The sequence below is a fragment of the Acanthochromis polyacanthus genome, chromosome 14, assembly GCF_021347895.1.
Source record: "Acanthochromis polyacanthus isolate Apoly-LR-REF ecotype Palm Island chromosome 14, KAUST_Apoly_ChrSc, whole genome shotgun sequence".
NCBI lineage: Eukaryota > Metazoa > Chordata > Actinopteri > Pomacentridae > Acanthochromis > Acanthochromis polyacanthus.
In genome coordinates this window covers 32,608,210-32,629,247 of record NC_067126.1, presented here as the reverse complement: position 1 = coordinate 32,629,247, position 21,038 = coordinate 32,608,210, and the positions used below count along the sequence as shown (strand labels likewise).

General features: G+C 41.4%; 1 protein-coding gene across 1 annotated transcript; it reads left to right on the top strand.

Annotated features, from left to right (window-relative positions):
* Nucleotides 1–721: 721 nt before the first annotated feature.
* LOC110948982 (ras-related protein Rap-2a) lies at nt 722–19,045 on the top strand. The gene is made up of 2 exons (XM_022190776.2): nt 722–1,833; nt 17,300–19,045. Exons 1-2 carry the CDS (start codon nt 1,520–1,522, stop codon nt 17,535–17,537), a joined length of 552 nt encoding a protein of 183 aa, XP_022046468.1. The 5' UTR covers nt 722–1,519; the 3' UTR covers nt 17,538–19,045.
* Nucleotides 19,046–21,038: the final 1,993 nt, after the last annotated feature.

Below are 21,038 nucleotides of genomic sequence, written 5' to 3'. Positions count from 1 at the left end.
CTTCTAAATATTATATATAAAATTGAGTAAAATTGAAATTGAAAGTTATTTATAAAGATATTGTAGTAACACTTTACACACTTGACTCACATACGGTACTTTATATTAAATAACTAAAACCTTGGAGTCTTTTCTTCAGGAGGAAATGACATCATGTGGAGCAGGTCATGTAATTTCTTGGACACAGATACATTTGCAGATTTGCTATTTTCCATATAGAATTTGATATTTTGGCAAAAAAGAAATATCTGTCGTGATTATTTCAACTTAAAAATAGAACATCATCAAAACTATTTCTGAATAAGCTCATTTTTATTATCACTTAACTAATTAGAAGGTGGTTGTTATTCAATTCAGATGGCTATTTAGTTGACATTTTAGTAATATTCAGTATTTTTTATTAATTAGTCATTGTTTCCATAATCAATCATTTTGGAATTTGTAAAGACGTGATCATAATGAACTTAAAAAAGCAGGTTATTTTTTTTATTTTTAATAAAAATGTATGCAAGATACATCCCATGGACTTCAACAAAAAAAGATGCAGCGTTACCATAGCAACAGCATCCGGTTGCATTTTCCTCCTCCTGGATACACATCCTCGAGCCGCCGCTGTGATTGGACGAGCTCTCTTTGGATGTCACTGGGGCAACCGAATGATGGGAATTTTAACACATGAACGGAAATGTCACCGCTTAATTTCACTGGCTGCCTCGGTGCGGCTCCCATTCAGGCACGAGTGAGGTCTGCAGACAGCGGAGGCGGCTATTGGCCTGTTCGCAGATCCATCTGACGGAGGAGGATCCGTGCGATTTTCTATTTTTTTCCCCCCTCCCTCTTTTGCCTCGGTACGGGAGCCGAGCGGGGACCGGCTGGTTACGCAGCGGCCGTGGGTCTCCACCCGAGAGTATGGCGGCTGGAATTGCACCGGAGAGCGGGGGAGCAGCGGAGACCTGCGAGAGATGGTGAAAAAGAAAACAAAGAGACGCAAGTTGTGCCCTTAAGTGTCCGAACAGTTGCGGGTTTTCGGCGCCGCTTTGCCCCGAAGCTTCCCCGCGGCTTGAGAAATTGCGCCTGCAGTTCATTCCGGGGCTAACCCAGCGTTTTTCCCAGTGTCCTCGATGGAGCAAGTTTGTTTTTTTTATGATGCACAGAGATGGGGCTGAGCTAAGCAGATGAAAACCAGCACGGTCCACATCGTCGGGCAATATTTTCCTCCTCCGCTGTGCACCTTTTTTTCTGCGGTCCTCGGATGCTCGTCTGGCTGTCAGTGTCTGGCCTGCATGAGGGGAATTTCTACAATGAAATCCATCTTGGGGCACCGAGTCTTTGTGCTCTGCCATAGCTGAGCAACAGCCAGCGGCGGCGGCGGAGAGAGAGACTGTGTTATTGACAAGCCGTGCAAAAATGGGACGCGAATGGTGACTGTGATTCGTGCCGTGGAGCGTTTTTTGGGTTCATTTCAATGACGCGCGGAGACTGATCCCTTTACCCCGACTTGATTTCAAAAAATCCCACGATGCGCGAGTATAAAGTGGTGGTCCTGGGCAGCGGTGGGGTCGGGAAATCCGCCCTCACCGTGCAGTTTGTCACCGGGACGTTCATCGAGAAGTACGACCCCACCATAGAGGATTTCTACCGCAAAGAGATCGAGGTGGACTCGTCGCCCTCGGTGCTGGAGATCCTTGACACCGCCGGTACCGAGCAGTTCGCCTCCATGCGGGACCTGTACATCAAAAACGGCCAAGGGTTCATATTGGTGTACAGCCTTGTCAACCAGCAGAGCTTCCAGGACATAAAGCCGATGAGAGATCAGATCATAAGAGTGAAAAGGTTGGTGACATGATGGTTATTTCTCACACATGCACTGGTGGTCTGGTGGGCCCTGTGGTTTCAGGATGGGCCTCGGCCTGGTCTGAGAGCTGTGGAGATGCTGTGCAGACTACAGAGCAACACCTCAGTCTGTTCTAGTGTACCTGCTCCTATAGGTAGCCAGATGCCCCCTCTTATACCCCTGCTGCCCCTGCATGAGTGTTTCCACAGTGCTGATTCCAACACCAGTGTGGCTGAAAACTCTGCCAAGTTGCAGTGTTTGTGGCAGCTGGATGTCCACTGTGAGCCAGATGCTGCAACCTCAGTGAAACACCCCAGCCGGGAATTACCCAGGATTCAGTGCAGTGCAGAGAGCTCCAAGGAGCTGCAGCAGCTCAAAATACTGTAGGTTTTAGAAGGGGATGAGGTTGAAGAGGGATTTTAATTAACAATCCTTTCTCGGCGCTGTTGCAAACAGATGATCCAGATGTGAGGTCACTGTAGGGAGAGGTTAGATGAGGCTGTGTGGTGCTGATGATGGGTTATTGCAGCGTACAGGTAATGCAGGCTCACCTGCTGGTGTTGCATGACATCATAGAGCCCAATCAGAACATGCATTGGGTTGATATATAACTGAGGGGCTTTTGAAGCCCATGTGATATATCTTGCAGATATTTTTATTAAACTGATGTTTTTTATGTTCATTTTGATACAAATTCCAGAATTAATTATTATGGAAACAATCACTTATTAACAAAAAATGACTGGATATCACTAAAATGTCAACTGAATAACCATCCTAATTCAATAACAACCACCTTCTAATTAGCTAAACAATAATAAAATGAGCTTATTCAAAATAGTTTGGATTGTGTTCTTTTGATTAAGTTGAGATAATCACGACAGATATTTATTTTTTTGGCAATATATCAAATTTTATATGGAAAATAACAAATCTACAAATGTATGTGTCCGAGAAATCACTTTCCACTAAGTTACCCATTTTAAAAACACCTCTCCAGGAAGTGTGTTAATTCCAGATCACATGACCTGCTCCACATGATGTCATTTCCTCCTGAAGAAAAGACTGGAAAGACTCCAAGGCTTTCTGAGTTATTTAATATAAAATAGCACGTGAGTCAAGTGTGGACAGTGTTACTACAATTTTACTCAATTGTGTATATATAATATTTTAGAAGAATCTTTCTCTAAAAATGCCATGTGGTGTTTGGTGATGGGCGGCCATGTTGATTTTAGGCCTGAAACAGCAAAAATGTCAACTATGTTACAAGAAGCCCCGGAATTATATTTTGACCCTAGTGGTAAAGTATCATTGGTTTCCTATTTTTTAGCTCAGTTTCTGTGCTTTAGCATCCACCAAGCTGCGACTGTGTGGGTTCATCATCAGTCATTGCAGTCAGTTTAGGGACTCCAGAGGGAAAAGTCTGTCTAAAGAAGTATTATAGTCAGCTCACAGCTCATCCTCTATACTGATATGGCTAATTACTTTAGATTATGTCCGGCAATAGGATAGTGCAGTTGTTTTAGTGTTTTGTTTCAGTCTTTTTTGTGACAGTGCCAATTACCGTTCCATTCTCCCACCTGCAAGTGAAACCTAATCATCGTGAAGATGTTTATTTTTCTCTCCAGCCTTTTTAGTGTTTTGTCACTTAATTGGATTTCGTTTTTTTTCAATTATTGCACCTTCCAAACAATCCCGTTAATATCAGCCTCCGGATGAAGGAATGAGACCGACATGCCCCCCCCCCGCCACATATGAGTTAAGAGGAGGTATGTTTAGTCGGTGGTGTGTGTTTGTATGTTCATGTGTATATGTGCGCTCACACAGCAGATGCAGCCAGGCTGTTATGTGATTTCACACCTAGCACTGAGTCTGGTGCTGTTTTCTGTTATCACAGGGGAATTTATTTTCCGTAGCAAAAACATCGCGCTCCACACGCTACTCCTACACACTGGTTCACTTCAGAGTCCCGAACGTCATGTGGACCCGGTTAGAACTTAAGACTGCTGGAAGCACAGATCATGCATGTTTTAAAGTCAGTTTTTAAGTTCTTCTTAAGCAGAGTTTGTTCTGAATGGAACTGCATGTGTTTTCTTTGGTTGCTCAGTTAAATTCAGTTTGATTGTGCAGAAATAACAGCTTGACTTACTCTTGCTGTTTGTTTGCAGACTTTTAAAACAGAGAAGTTCTGTTAGCCACAGGTATATGATAGGACTAGGTTGTGATTATACTATATATAGTAAACCTAACTCATACTGCACTGTTACAGCCACACAAAGACTCGAGGCCAGATGCATTAATATGATTTCATACAGACAAGAAAACCAAATGAGGGGACTGTAAAGTTGTGCACACTCTGACAAAACAGAAGCACATTTTGCCCATGTGCAAAATGTAATGCAGTAGGAAAAACATCAACTTACAGAACATATAATTCTATTTTCTACTGTCAAAGATCAGCCCAGGAAACACATTTGCATTTCTAAACACATGTGGCAACACCGAGCTGTGCCGCAGTCAGTTCTTTTGCTGCTGAATGTAAAAACAAACAGATTATCTTGTCATTTTACTGGGAAAATTACCCAGATTTAGAATTCTATTAGGTTCTTGATCCTTGTTAGTTTTTATTTGTGGGAGTAGAACACACAGCTCTGAATGGTTCACTAATTTGCACTGAATTTCAACAATTACACAGTGAGGAATCTTTGATAAAAGGCGGTAAATTGACAATTTATGCACAGACAGTTGCTCGTAATGCGATGCGGTATCAAGACATTTTATCTTTTCAGACAATTCTTTCCCGACTAAAAGGTTGATTTATTATTCCGCTCTAAAATGCAACACGTTTAGGTAATGTCTGTGCGGCTGGTTGAAGGGCATTGTGGGAAATGGTGGAAATTACTACCTGTAGCAGGAAGAGACAGAATAATTTTAGACATCAAAAAGATAGAGATATCAAACGACACACGGCTTTGCAAACCTAAGAGAGAAAGTCATGATGACAGTAGGAAAAAGGGTGAAACTTTCCATTAGCATCCATCAGCAGAAGATGATTGTAGTGGTTACAGGTGTCCGATTTTGGGCAGCAACTATATAAAAAGTGTGTTTATGTTGGCATCAGCAGTCGGATTGTTTCGCCCGTCTGTCCCTCCACGCTGCCAAAACACTGATGACCCGTCACGACTGTATCGGCATTGGCTCAGGTCAGAGGCGCTGCTGTGTGTCGCTCTCACTCTGAACCCTGTCAGTATCTATCAGTGGATGCTGATAGCGGCGCAGACAGGCTTTAGCACAGAGGCCACGGGTGCACATGATTACACCCTGGCCTGCCTGTGTCGCCCAGGGACCTCGTCACTCCTCGCTTCAGCCGCAGTTAAGTATACACCAGGGATGTGTTGTGATTGGTGATTTAACAGAGCATTTAAATAGAAGTGCCACGGTCAGAGGATAGTGAAGAAGGAAGAGGTGAAACAGGGTGCTGTAATAAACCTTACTGTTAGTGCTACTGTGGTTCAGAGTATATCTTCACCCCATTATTGTTCATTTAACAGTTATAGACTTACCCTAGCTTTGAGTCTACATATTTTTAACTAACAGTGCATGTGTGTTAAGGCTCACCAACTATGGAGTTATCATTTCAGGCTTTGTTCACACACCAACTGGTTAAAGGGTCGAGATTAGAAATAGCCAGCCTCTCCCAGTTAGACCAGATGTCTCTGTCTATTGTGAAAACTGGGAAAATAAACAGAGCTAAAGGTCAGCGATGATTACTTAACAGTTGACTGAGCATTCAGAGTTATGTGTTAAAGGCCCTTTGCCGTAGGCGGCTGTTCAGACTCCTGCAATGAACTTTTCTGAAAGACCAACAGGTTGTTTCTGCTCTGCTTTGAGAGTCTCTGCTAAGGTAGTGTCAGTCAGTCGGTGTACCACTTTGGTCTGGGCTGAAATAAAACTACAACTATTAGACTTGTTGCCCTGAGAATTGAATGATGAGTCCTACTGACAGTGATCCTTTGACTTTACAGGGTAAACCAACATAAAATGTCTTGATGGAGTGCTGGGCCCACACATGCCACCAAAACACCTTCATTGCTCCATGGCATTGGTTCTGCATATGTCTGAAACTTCAGGCATGAAGGGATGAACATTATTCTTCCTCATTTGGCATTTTAATAATAGTGGTGGAGAGCTCTGTCTACCATGTGGAATATCTACAATAGATGCTCACTTTGGTTGAGATTATGTGACTGTGACGGTTATAGCACAGGATCCACATCATGTTTAAACTCTTCAAAGCCCTCATGCTCCATGGATAGGCACACTGTCACCCTGGAAGAGACCAGTCCAGTCAGGATATAAATGTTTCATCATAGAACAAAGGAGATCACTCAGAACAACTTGGTATTGATTTGTAGAAACCCTTCCTGCCAAGGGGACAAGTGGACCCAAACCATGCCTGCAAAATGCTCCCCACAGCACAACAGAGCCATCTTATCCGTTTTCTGTAGCGGTCAAGAGTTCAGGTTTTTCCTTGGATTTGTCACAAATCTTTGTCTGGACAGCTAATAGAAATATCCATCCATCCATCCATCCATCCATCCATTATCTATACACTGCTTAGTCCTCATGAGGGTCACAGGGGTGCTGGAGTCTATCCCAGCTGACTTCGGGTGAAGGCAGGGGACACCCTGGACAGTCTATCCCAGGGCTACACATACAGACAAACAATCACACTTGTATTCACTGCTACAGACCATTTAGAGTCACCAATTAACCTCAGCATGTTTTTCGACTGTGGAGAAAGTCGGAGTACCCGGAGAAACCCACACATGCACCGGGAGAACATGCAAACTCCATGCAGAAAGGTCCTGGAAATGCTGGGACGCGAACCGGTGATCTTCTAGCGGCAAGGCTAATAGGAATATTGCCATTTAAATTGATAGAGACATTCAGGATGAGTAATAGTCACTTTGCCAATCTGCTCACTTCTCATCCAGCCCCATTTTCGTGTCGGATTTTTCAAACACATTGATTTATGACTAAATGCTGGTGTGATATTTCCATCACACTACGTTAGAGCCAGTTACTAAGTGTTATGTTTACCTGTCAAATTAAGATGGTAAACAATATTAGATCCCAGCTGATATATCAGTCATCCAGTGTTATCAATAATAGTTTATCAGATGTATGTTATAGGATATGTGCTATTATGAGCATGTTCTGACTGCAATATTCTCAGCATTGTCTGCAGCACATGTAGCAGAGTCTGTCAGACGGTTGAGCAGTCTCAATGGCAACATACTTTCCCTTTTCAATATAACTCTAACATGCTATATGTATACATATATATATATATGTAAAGATTATCAGCCACTGGCCCCAAAAATCCATTGTCAGTCGCACTCTAAACATTATACCTGCTACATATCACTGGCATTGCCCTCAAGTTGCCATCCTACCTTATGCATTCGGCTTATAATATCCTTGTGCAGGTGCTGTGGACTCTTGTTAAGGATTGCCTTATTCGATAATAACACACACACACGCACGAGTGTTCTATAATTTTTCAAATACACTGCTTCTTTAATAAGCAGAGAGAAGCTGAAGCCACACAAGCGCGAGTTACTCGGAGTTATCAGCCTCTGTGAATTTAGCAGCAGAAATATGCAGCTGGGAAACCAGTTCATCTTCCACTAGCACAAAATCGAGTCTTTCCCAGTAAACATTAAAGGTCTTTTTGATAAAGAATGTAAACATCTCTCCTGCTCTTGGCTTCCACAGAGGCCACAACACAGCAGGAGAGGAGCAGCCAGGCCTGCGGCTAAGCCGGCAGGTTTCTGTATGTGTTATATTATACAGTATGGTACATTACTGCTCAAGCCACCACCCCCAACACATGTCCCACCACCTTCAAAGGAGAGTACAGACCTCCTGGGAGCATGACGATTCCTAAGGGACAAGCAGTTACACTTTATCCAACAGTTGCATGAATTTCTTCACTAAACTCATTTCCATGTAGAGCAACAGCAGCGCTACTTTGTGAATTCTATGTTTCAGTGTTTTCAGTTGGAATTGCTCTTTATGAAGAGTTTTTAGTCCCTGGTATAGATCACACTCCATGAACCATGGTCCTGCACTTCCATAAGACATTATACCACCTGGTAAACCAAAACCTCATGTATAGGAATTGGTGGAGTACACCTTTAACTGAAGTGTCTTACAAACACACAAAACATTCATTCTATGACTTAGAACCAGTCTGTCGCAATGTTAGAAGCAATTACAGGTGAAGTGAATAGCATTGATTAGGTTGTTACAATGGCACTTGTCAAAAGGTGGAACATATTAGTCAGGAAGTTAATAGTCAAGTCTTAAAATTGATGTGTAGGAAGCAGGAAAAATGGACAAACATAAGAGTCTGAGCGATTCTGAGTAGAGCCAAACTGTGATGACTAGACAGCTAGGTCAGGATATTTTCTACAAGGCAGGTCCTGTACCCAACCGATATATGACAGATATTATCAGCTGATAGATAGATAGATAGATAGATAGATAGATAGATAGATAGATAGATAGATAGATAGATAGATAGATAGATAGATACTTTATTTATCCTGAGGGAAATTCAAGTGTTCAGCTGCTTACATATAATAACAAAAATAACAAAAAGACAAGACAGGCAGTTTAGTAACATTAACATTAAAGGTTAGTGCATACTCTGAAAAACTTGCTGAAAAACTTATCACAGGTATATTTGTTCATCTAATATATTCTATGATGAAAACTTTCTTTTAAAGAGAGCATAATACAGAAAAAAGATGCTGGGGTAATTTAGAAATGGCATCCTCACATAGTTTTCTCAGCAGGGCAGCTCCGACTTCATTGCCTACAATTGCTATAATTGCCTACGCTCTCAGCACTGTCTGCACACACATTATGTATATATGTATTACCTTTGTCTACTTTGCCATTTGGTTACTACTTTGTGAAAAAATGGTGGTATTAAATAAGAACTATATCATTGTTCCTTGTCACTATAAACTATATGCATTCATCAACAATGTTGGCCAATAGATCAGTCGAGTTATTGTCAGATCAGAAAGGTCTATGCTTACTATTGTTCTGACCCCCTGATGAAAATGTCTGAAAGACCAACAGGTTCTTTCTGCTCTGTTTTGAGAATCTCCACTTCAGATACTAATATGAGCCTCAGAACTGCACCTTGTTGCAATGGAAGGTTTGTAAACCACATTTTCTTTAACACCACGCTGATGTCCGGGTGTTTCTGTGTTGCTTACCTGGGTAAGAACTGTCAGCAGGATGCACGAAGAAGACAACTCCTCTGAAGCAGTGTTATGCTCTGGGCAATGTTCTGCTGGGAAACCTTGGGGCCTGGCATTCGTGTGAATGTTACTTTGACACATACCAACTAGCTTAACACTGCTGCAGACCACGTACAGCCCTGCATGGCAACAGTGTTCCCTGATGGCCTCTCTCAGTAAGATAACTCCCCCTGCCACACTGAAAAAGTGTTCACAAATGGTTTGAGGAACATGACAAAGAGTAAAAGGTGTTTATTTGGCCTCCAGATCTCCGACTGATCAAGCATCAGTGGGATGTGTTGGAAAAACAAGTCCGATCGATGGAGGCTCCACCTCACAACTTCCAGGACTTGAAGAATTTGCTGCTGATACCACAGGACACCTTCAAAGGTCTTGTGGAGTCAATGGCTCACTGGCTCAGGGAGGTTTTAGCTGCATCCACACAGCCGGTAGTTTTAATCCTGTGGCTGATCGGTGTGTTATTTCTTACATTGTACCTTTGCAAGACTCTCACTGAGGCTGCAAACTGAACATTTATCTCATAAAGTTATGTAGCACTACAATACTCACAGGAAGTAGAGATGCGGTCTGACTGCACTACAGTTAAACAGAGCTTGTTAGTTAGTGCCAAGCATGCCAGTGAACTTTTGTTATGGAATCCCATTATGAACTGAAGAGGATTTTTAAGCTGCTGCTTTGAATAATGTCAAGGCAGAAAAAACAACAGGCAATTATGAAAACATCGAGGCAACAAGCTGTCTAGACATAAGTGGTTTATAGTTTTTCTTTGTTGTTTACCAAGTCATACAGTGAGCGTTTATTGAAAGAAAAAAAAGCTTATAAAATTTCCCTGAAGAGTAGAAGCAGGCAGCTAATAAGCTCTTTTATGCATCCTAATCAAACTGAGCAAAGTTGGGTAATTCATTTATGTATTCTGAAGTTAGTTTATCATTAAAGTGAAGCATTGCTCTGCTTTTTTAATTATTTAGCTCAGACTAGTGTTGATTCTATAATATGTGTTGGACTGTATAATGTGGTTATTATTACACATTCTCTTTTCTTTTCAGTATCGTGCACTCGATCTAGGCAAATTTCCATAAAATGTTACTTTTGCATTTTGCATTTTTCGCTTGTGTGCTGTGTAAGGGAAGTAATTTCTGTCAGACAGCATAATTACCCCCAGGGAGCACGTAGTGTGCCTCAGTATAGCTGTAATACATCAGATTCAAGGATGACTGTACAGTCTGTCAAGTTCAGTACACATTCATCTTTCATCCATTCTGACATTTCTTGGCCAGCATCTCTATCATCTGTGACTAGCATCAGAATTTGAAGGAAAACAGACAATTAGTTGTCATAATCTTCAGGGAATGCCAAAGACCCTCTAAGTAGCAGATGCAATCCTGTCTTTTTATTTCTTATTAGTGATTATTTTAAAAATCAGAAATCTTTTGTTGCAAAATATTTCTGAGAAAATGTTTCCTTGCCCTAATGTACCAGAAAAGAGGAGCTTTTTGCTGCTAACTGACTCAGCTGAATTCTCTCCTCTGACTAAACTGAAGACCCTCTGCAAAAAGAAGTAAAAACAAAAACTATTCACCAGAGGCCCAGTGCACAGCCTGCTTCCCCTCCCTCATCCTGACGGTGTTGGCCAGAGTCGGATCCAGGGGCTCTTGGGCCACCGGGTTGCACCGTCCGTCAGCAAGGCCTGTGTGAGTTGATCTGCATCATGCATTATAGATAAGATGTGTCTGGGCCGGCTTGAATGGATGTTTGCAGTCAGAGTGTTCCAGTGCCTCTGGCATCAGCCTCACAAGCTGAAGGCTAAAGCATGACATGTTGTTTGTGCTGTTTGTGTCGCAGCGCCAACACAACCAGCCTCAGTTATTCATTTGTCTTTAGAGGCCTGTTCTGTGAAATGGCCGAATCGGGGGTCCAGACACCCTTCATGTTGAAGCCCTGGGAACCTCGGTATCCGTGGCAGCCCCCGTCTCACACCTCATGAGAATGCTGCTTTTCTCCTCTGTTATTATGGCTATATATAGACCCCTCTCCATTGGTACCAGATGTCTTTATGCTGTGTAACTGTTATAATGGGGCCCAAATTAGCTTCATAACTTGCGCATAAACACGTGGCACATCCCATTGTTTAATATGACGTTGCAGGACTGCGTTTACTTGAATTCCTCCTGCTGTTCGGGACATCCGAGATAATTATAGTTTGTTTCTTTCATTTGATATCTGACGTTTGACGTGCAGGCAGAAGTACAGTGGGGAGATTATTATGGACTAGATATCTGTATCCACTCAGTTCTTGTCTGGTTGTCATTGTAAAGAAGAGAACAAACTATCTGACATTGATGATAATGTTGCTGGGAGCTTCAGTAGAAAGGAACTGGACTCATGTTTTAAGTTCTTGAAGATACTTCTTCAGTTCTAACTCTTTTGGATGAGAGGTAAAATGTATTCAAGAGTAACACAAAAACCATTTCCAAGATTTACAACTATTTCTCTGAGAGAAATCGCAAGAATCTCTGTATATGAAGGAAAAATGGTTTAGTGAGAGTAATGAGGTTATCTCTCAGGATGACTGGCATGCTGTTTGCCAAATACAATGGAGCACCACTAGTTTTGCAAGCTGGAGGGGATTCTTAACACATCCAACAAATCTACACTTAAAACCATCTATATATTTACAAGTCTCCTTTCTTTAAAAAAAAAAAAGTAGCCAAAATAAGTAATTTGCAGGAACTAGATTCTGTGAAAACTACTAAAAAAATAAATGCTTCTGGCTGCAGCCGTGAAGTCATTTGTGACTCCACTTCCATCAACAGTTATAATGAAAATTCTGGGACTTTTCCGCTGATCTGGGCTGAACTGCAGGCTGCGTTTACACAGAGCAGATGGGACACAAACACAGACACAAATTAACAATGTAAGTAGTGAAATATCTGTTACATTGACTTCAACAGTTTTTACTGTATTAGTAAAAAAACAAAAAAAAAACACCTGCGGACACTTACAGAAACATGTACATATTGATTCCTTTTTTCTTTTTTAAATTAAGAGATAATTAAAAATATATAACTTTTTGTGACTTTATATTTAAGTGAAAATGAGCCCACAGTGAGTAAAAAATGTGACGGGAGTAAATAAAGGCTCAGAAACTGCTTGGGTGTTCACAGGTTTAAACAGAATATCTTTGGATTCTGGATTGTTGGTTCAGATAATGTGTCATTATGTGTTGAGTAACTGATCTTTGGTTGCCCTTCTTGTGTAATATTACTGCTGATTATTCAGATTTTTTTGCTTTTGTTTCTCAATTCCATGTAGAAGTCAGGCGCTAACTATTCTAAGTTGTGTTTTTAAATGAGTAAGAACAGAGCTGGTGTGAAAACATCACGTGACGGTAAATGATATGTAGCACAGTTAGGTGGCCACATAGCTCCCTTAGACATTTAAAATAGGAGACTGGAGTCAAAACCACCACACTGGGTGGAGAAAGACTTTTGTAAGAGACTTACAAAAATAGCGTCATTACCCCAACTAAACACTGAGCCCCCTGTGGCTTCTCCTAAATGGACACAGCTATAACTATCGTTTGTGCCTTTCAATCTACTCACCCACAGCTATGTTTGGGGGCTTTTTTGAGTGAAGGTGGGAAAGCAGATTTAAGGTTCAAGGCAAAAAGTACCTACCGCCAACTAGATACGGTTCCAAGTAATTCCTAGGAAAATCACAGTCTTGCTGTTTTTTTGTTGACTCCGGGATTGCAGTGAATGAGACCTGAGCCCTGTACGCTGAATGTTAAAGAAGAGAAGCATAAGCTGTAGTTTTACATTCATGTTGCCTCCGAGCTCAAGGGGGAACACCGTCATACTTTCGGTCACACACCGGCCGACCTCAGAGATGGTCTCTTAAATCCTGGTCGTTGCTCTCGGCCGGTGAGCTGACCCTGGGAACAGAGCAGGAGAGTTAAGATTAAAGTTCACAGGATTACGTATTCATGAGCAGATCAAAGTCGGCAAGTTTAAGCTCATTTAACGCTGAAACCTGCAGCCCTTCACCTCCGAGAGATGCTCAGGCTGCTCGACCTGAAAATGTATCACAGCTGCTGCTTCTGCAGTCTGCCCAGCATTAGCCGTTTCCCTGTATACCCGTAACTATAGCAAATACGGATGGGGATATTTTGTCTGTGAATTATTTAGGAGCATGTATATTTCATGGATCGAGACCCGCATTCAAAAACTAATGATGCTGATGGGTGTCTGGGTGAGATTTTGCTATGTTGCTCAGCATCATGACATGAACACAGACATTTAAACTTGGTTCAAACAGTGAGTCCAACAGATGGAAGGTGCTGCCTCACTAATCTTGCATACAGATAGGGATGAAAGAAATAACAACCTGTGGTTTGGAGGCTGTGAATACGCATTATCTGCTTTCTCTCTCTGATGTTTTGAGCTTTGTTATCTCCTCTGATGTGTACAAACTGCCTCAGAGGCACGCCATGTTCCACAATATCAGATGGAGTGATTATACTGGTGAAACTGCATCACAGACGCTTCTTTTTAATAATCGTAGTGCAGCAGCCTATTTAGTTTGACTGACCGTCTCCTCTGGCTGGCTTTAAAGTAGTCCAGTTCCACAGTGACATGTGTTTCGTTGACATGGCAGGGAGTTCAGAGCTCAAAGGATTATGCCCACTTGCCACCCTCAGGGGTCACAGCAATTCCCATTCTCTTCTGGGTCAGGCTTTAGACTTACACGAGGCTGGGTGGGCGGTGTGGAGGTTCAGTGGTAGGCGCTTCACAGCAGGAGGATGCCGCCCTGGTTCTGGATGTGAAAAGCTTCCTCCCATGGCCAAAGAGCATGAGCACACTAAAGTAGAAACCTTTCAAAAACACTTCTTTTCCCTCTCCGTTTTAGCCTTCCACCCACAATAAGCCCACATTTAGCACCCAGCTGAGCTTCATAAAGCTGCTGCTTACAGAGTGTATGATTCTAAAAATGCCAAGCTTCTTTTGTCACAGATGGTAAAAACTACTTCGACATGACTGTCAGGTTGTCAAAAATTGCTGATGCTCAGAAGCCACCTAATTTACCCAGAACATTGTCTGTGATAGCTTCTTTTAAATTCCCATTCTTGTTATTTTGCTCTGGAAAAACACACTCCTGATTTCTTTTAGGGGAAACAATAGATTCTGTCTTAGATTCTGAACTAAAAATAGTTGTTTTGCACTGTGATATCGTTGTGTTAATTTCATTTTAACGGTAAACAATGTACACTTATATAGAAGTACTATAAAACATTTGATTTCTTGATCATATTGTTGAGTTTTTAGCCATGGAGATAGCAACCATATTTGGATAGCTGTTTTGTATGAGCATTCATGGTCTTCAGAGGATGAACCCTAATAGCTGTGGTAACCTACTGACTTTTCTTTGCACCAGAGTGAGGATTACATCAAGCCTGTTGAATGGATTGCGATGGCATTTGATTTACGATGAAATTTGATGACTTTGGTGATGTCATGATATTTAATATTGAACTGCCATTAGCCTTAAATATCACAGCTGTGCAAATGTTTGGTCTTATACCAAAAACCATGGAACTCCCTGCCGTGGTTTGAAGCTAATGATGTTCCCATCAACCTCAGCTGTTCTTTGATAAGGTGGAGATCATGGTTAACATTAAACTAACTGCATATATGCATGTTATCATTGGCATTTTGAGCATGTTAGCAGGTGACATTAGCATTTAGCTCATAGCGCTACTGTGCTTGAGTACAGCCTCAGCTCTGAACCCACTGTTTTGCTCATCTGAATTCTACCTGTTTCATTCAAACCTGTTATTTTTTGTTTCTACAAAAGCTGACAAAAATGAACCCTGCTCTGTATGTCATTTTGGTGTCAGCTGTACAGTAGGCACTAGTACAAATTTCCAATTAAAGCACACATCACTACAATACACTCATGTATTCACAAGCCAGAGAGATGTCCGTGTTTATTTAGCTATGTTGAAACTCAAAACTTTAATCAAAGCGATGTGAGACAACAGAAAATAGTTGCCTGTTTGTTGATTAGTAGTCTTGTATTTGCAGACCATTCTCTGGTGCTGTGTAGAATGGTCTGACTACACCTCATTATCATTCTGCTTTTGGAGGAAAAAAATGCATGGCTTATTGCTGAACACTATCATTAAAATGTAGACTAGCCGCGCTAGACAACCCACGGCAACGAATTTAATTCTCTGCCAGGGTGGGTCTAGTTACCCTCCATAAGGCTCGAGGCTGGATTCTCCTAAAACTGGCCGGACCAATCACCATGAAGTGTAGAGTCAGAAGGCGGGCGTTACCAAGTGACGACAGAGGCGTGACGATTATGACAGAAACAACCGGCGCACAATAAGCAGTTATCTTTCGACTCGGCTTTGGCCACAGCCCTTAAAGATTTGAAGATTTGAAGCTAAAATTCAACTTGAAAGATAAACAAAGGACGGCACTGAAGTGTTTCATTGAGAAGAAAGACGTATTTGGACTTATGCCGACGGGATATGGCAAATCCTTAATATACCAGTTGGCTCCGCGGCTCCGCTGGTTGGGAAGCTAATCGGACTTAGCCACAATCCGCCGGTGCTCTCGGAACTACGTCAGCCTATTCGTTGCGTCGATTGGTTGTATACCTACCCAATTGCTGCAGAGGGATTTGATAGACAACCTTTTAGCCCGCCTCCCTCCCTGTCGAGCTTCCCTAGACCCTTGTGCCGTCAGAAACATGGGTGTAGCATGGCTAGGCTAATTAAAATGGATAGTTGGCCTAAAACATAGTAGGGCTGCCTTACTGCATGATGCACACCTTAATCAAAAATTAAAATCTTCAGTGTGGTAGGCTGCTAGCCCGGAGGTTGTTGCTAGCTAATTAGAAGTGAACAAAATGCCCAAAACAATCATATTGCCATTATTTTTGACATATATTAGTTATCCAGAAGCAAATTTTGGTGCTGTCTTTAGACAAGCATGTTCGCTTACTCCTGGAGAAATGGGTTTTGTAGAACGGGGCATCTTTTTAGCAACACAGTGCATCATTTGAAATGGTATATTGTGTTACATTTCACCTGTCGTCAAAAAATTGCAGCCCCTGGCTATATTGCAATTTCAATTATGTTTCGATGAATTGTTGAGCCCTGCTGATGATTCAGTTACATTGTTTTGCATTCTTTTCTAATGATTTTCGCTCTAATGGAGCATTTTCATAGCTACCAAATGGCATTAAACTGAAAGGAGGATGAAGAAAACACCATTTTTCATATTGGGGCATTTTAGCCTGGATGTTAACTCAAACCACTATTTTTTATTGCCTTTTTCCTTTTCCTTCTTTTTTTATATTAATGTTTTGCTCTTATGTATCATTTATTTATGTTTGCATGTACAAGCATCAAAATCTGTAACATCATGAAGTCAAGAATAGTCAATCTATTTTAAAATTGTAAAAAAAAAATTGTGATCGACAATAAATGCATGACCATTTAATTAGACAACAATTAAATGTATTCATTAAACAACACTGCAGTTATTTTACATACAGTGTGTCTATATATCTGTTCCTGTGTCTCTAATGTCTGTATTTTAGCCTGTGTAGTGAATTATTGGGTGATGTTGCAGTTTAATTAATGTTAAATTGATGCTTTGAAGATAATTGTCACATTTTTTTCCATCATGGTGTGACTTTGTGCCCAACATTTTACCCACTGCTGCCTGAAAAAGGAGACAAAACTGAAAGAAAAGCTTCTAGAATGTCTATTGTTTTCTCCGAAAGACTGTTATTTGACCTGGTAGCCATATTTCAATGGGATGCCATGCAAATTAGAATTTATGGTCTACGTATCAGTGAGCAGTTGCAATATGTGAAGATATTTTGTGCACAAAGGCTAAAGGTTTAGTTCAGTAGTTCAATTAGCACATTTTGTTGCATTAAGCATGAGTTAAGTCCAAGTTCTGAAAGGATAATTGCTTTTTAAACTGGAAATTCAGTGACAACGTAACAAACCAGAAACTCACTCATTGTTTTCACACACTTCCAAAGCATTGGTTGTTCTCTGCGTATGACAGGCCATCTCATGTGGGTCTGTGTGTGTCCTCAGGTACGAGAAAGTTCCTGTGATCCTGGTGGGGAACAAGGTGGACTTGGAAAGCGAGCGGGAGGTATCGTCCAGCGAAGGTCAGGCCCTGGCCGAGGAGTGGGGCTGCCCGTTCATGGAGACCTCGGCCAAGAGCAAAACCATGGTAGACGAACTGTTCGCTGAAATCGTTCGGCAGATGGACTACGCCGCCCAGCCAGACAAGGATGACCCCTGCTGCTCCTCTTGCAATATACAATAGCCCCCTGGGGCCTCCGAGAACAGGCCGGGCAAAAAGTCCACTGACAGGAAACTCCTTGGGCTCGCAGCAGACAGAAACACACTTAGACACACACATGCACATGCCAGTTAAACAGAAGACAAATTCATGGTTGAACGCAATGGATTTTAAGTCAATGGAGCATAAAATTTGCAGTGACATGATTATTAATAACAACATGTGAGCAATGCATACATTTTGAATGAGGAATGCCAGGAATTTGCCGCAAGAGAAATTGACAAACGACAAAAAGGAACATGCCCTCGCCTTATGTTACTCTGTTTTGTTGTTAGTTTTTATCGTTTCAGTTGTGGGTGGGGGTGGGGGGTGGGGAATCATCAGCAAAGAAGTACACATCGGGATCTTTACTCTTTAGGTTGTTAACAATCTGCTATAATGGAGTAAAAAAAAGCATTTTTTGTCTGGTTTTGTTTGTATTACAGTTTTTGCACAGAACACCAAGATGCATTTCTTGTTGCCATGACTCAATTGCAAGTAGCTAATAACAGTTTCTCCGGTTGTTTCAAACACTGAGGAGTATTTTGATTTACACTATGTACAATTTGTCTCCCAGTTTAGTTTGTGTAGTGGTCGGCGGGAGGTTTTTCTACTCATCACAGGGCTGAACCAAAGAGGTGACCCGAGGGCGCCTCCATTTTCTTATGTTTTATTTGTTTGTTCAAAAAGGAATGGAGAGAAAATGGATTAGTCAGTGTCTTTCTTGAAACATTGGTGCAGTCATCTCTTTCCTATTTTCTCACTTTGAGATATAATAGTAGGCATAGCAGAGTCTTTCACATATCGTGTGATGTTTTGTTTTCCCCTCTGGGAGACTCTGACTGCAGAGTGCTGAGTAGTAATATAACTAACTGCTTCATCAAGACGGGACAAGGAGTGTTTCCAGTGTTTGAATATCTCTACAGATGATCTCTCCAAACTCGTTTCAGGAATGGGTGACATTTAAAGTGAAGATGCCAACATTTGTCATACTTTACATTTTTCTTTTTCCCCTCCTCCGGTATCGATATGAAATGTGGCCCTCCAGAGTTTCAACATCCCGACGCCATTCTTTATGTGCTCAGAGTATTCAGATTCATTAGTAACAAATAGTAACGACAAAGGCGATGATAATACGAATACTAAACGGTAGTGTAAATATTTTGTATTGAAAGTGCCAGCTCCTATGAAGACACTGACTCAACACATGTGGAATTGTCAACTGTATGCATGGCTAGTAAACAAAAAAGGACTCTTATCGTTTGAGATTAATATAGGCTGTGGAAATGTGCAAATCAAACACATACACGTCTGGATCTGGACACTGTCTCAGCTGTACATCTATGTTGCCACGGGAAAAAGACTTTCCCTGTGTAACCATTTTCATTGTTGATTTTCTATTTTTTTATGTGACCATTTACTCTTTATCCCTCTCTGAATGGTGACACTGTTACATTTGACACCTAAACAATAAAAGTGCGTTCAACACTCGACTGCGGCTGCCAAGCTTTAGTGAAATGAGGTGGATGGATAGACGCCCTCAAAGAAATGCTGTTTCTTTTTCATGTTTCATAACGTAATTGCTTCATTTCTTCTGCTCTTTTACTGCTCGACAAGATGACATAACGATATGAACATTGTTTTAAAATCCAATCCAGCCTTACACTCTTACAGGTGTTGACCACGTCTTTTGCGCCTCCACACCTGGCTTTCAGCATCACTATGGGACAAAACTGCTCCACTGTCTTGTGCTTTTGGACCTACAGTGCCAATAATGTTTGGGCTTTTCAAGATGTAAACAGTGAGTAGAACGGTGTTGGCGTGGGGTCAGATATTTGTAGGCATACATGCTACCAGGCAAAAATTTGGACACACTAGGGCTGGCCCGAATAGTGGTTTCTGGCCTCCGAATATTCGGGCCCTATTAAAGACGAATATCCGAATATTCGTTCCGCCCTGTAAAATCCAGGGGTGTGTGTGTGTGTGTGTGTGTGTGTGGGGGGGGGGTGATCACATAGACATATGTGTGTATGGACGGGATGAGCCGATGTGGGCCGAAAGCGGAGGGAAGACAGTAACGCCGCATATTCATTCCGCCCGGCAATTATTCGGATACCAAAATTATTATCCGGATACCGCCGTAGCGAACGAATATTCGGATATTCGGGTCCTGCCCTAGGACACACCTTCTCATTCAATGCTTTTTGATTCATTTGTATCATTTTCCACATTGTAGATCAATACTGAAGATTAACATTGTTTTGCTTACAGCATAATTCCATAATGTATTCTTTATAGTTTTGATGGCTTCAGTATTAATCTACAATGTAGAAAATAATTAAATAAAAACCGTTGAGTGGGAAGGTGTGTCCAGACTTCTGATTGATAGTGTATTTATTTGCATTTTTAAAAATTATCACCATTAAAATTCAGCCAAGTTTGCTACAAGCATTACCTCTTCCCTTTATTCGATCCCGCTGGTGCACGGGCTAATACTAGATTAGTTTGCTAGTTAGAAAAATCTGATTATTCTCAGGTGAGTTCTGGCATCTTATTCCTCTTTGTCACAATGTGGATCCATGGTCATTCAATGGAAATCACTGATGAGGAGATGTTTGGAAATGTAGTCCTGCTAAATCTAAAAATGTGTCAACTACAGTTTGAAAAGTGCACAAAGACAGTGGTGTGACACCAGTTTGCCATCTTTATGAAGAGCAGCCCGACATGGAGGGAACCTTTGCTGCACACAAGCATGACCTTACATTCACTCTCTGAATAAACTAAATTTTAGTGCAAAGGCCAGATGAACAGAGGTCGGTTTGCAGAGGGAATAGGACAACTTTGACACAGTATTGCCACTTAACTTTGCTTTCTGACAGTTGTGCGGTTTCGTCAGTTTCTATAACTGCTTCTATCTGCTTCGAGCTATATCATCCTGTGTTGTGACCATATATTGTGTCTTTCTGTTCTGCCTAGAAAAGCAAACTGGAGGTATGTTTTTAAACGATGTTGCAGTTTTGGGTATAGCATTATGTGTTTGTGCTTCATCTGCGATGCTGTGCCCGGCATTTGGACTGTAGTTTGGCCAAGGAGACTCATTTTCTGTAACTAAGAAGTGCCCAGCTCTGCAGATAAAGCCTCAATACACAAATGAATGGCAAAGAGACTAGGAGAGGGAAAAAATGCATAGATAATCGCAAACGAATTCAGTTCAAAATAATGGAATTACAGACAAGGGTGCTTCAACAGTCAGGCATTCTTACTTTGTATGTGGAGTTGCTTACTTTCCTCTGGTAAATGGTTACCGTGTTAGTATTTCTGTGAATTCTTTCTCCATCAGACATCCTCTTCACAGTCAGATTGTGGTCATGTGCAGTCTCAAATCAAATATTTAAAAGGGTCACCACACACAAAATCAGGTTAATCCTTTGTATCAAAGGGCAACAAACCCAAAAAATGAATTTGAAGATAAAACAGTTTCAGGAG

Excerpts from the sequence above, each read along its gene's own strand:
- LOC110948982 (XM_022190776.2), top strand. The coding sequence starts at position 1,520 with ATGCGCGAGTATAAAGTGGTGGTCCTGGGCAGCGGTGGGGTCGGGAAA. Across the intron at positions 1,834-17,299 it reads CAGATCATAAGAGTGAAAAG|GTACGAGAAAGTTCCTGTGA; the intron begins GTTGGTGACATG and ends GTGTGTCCTCAG.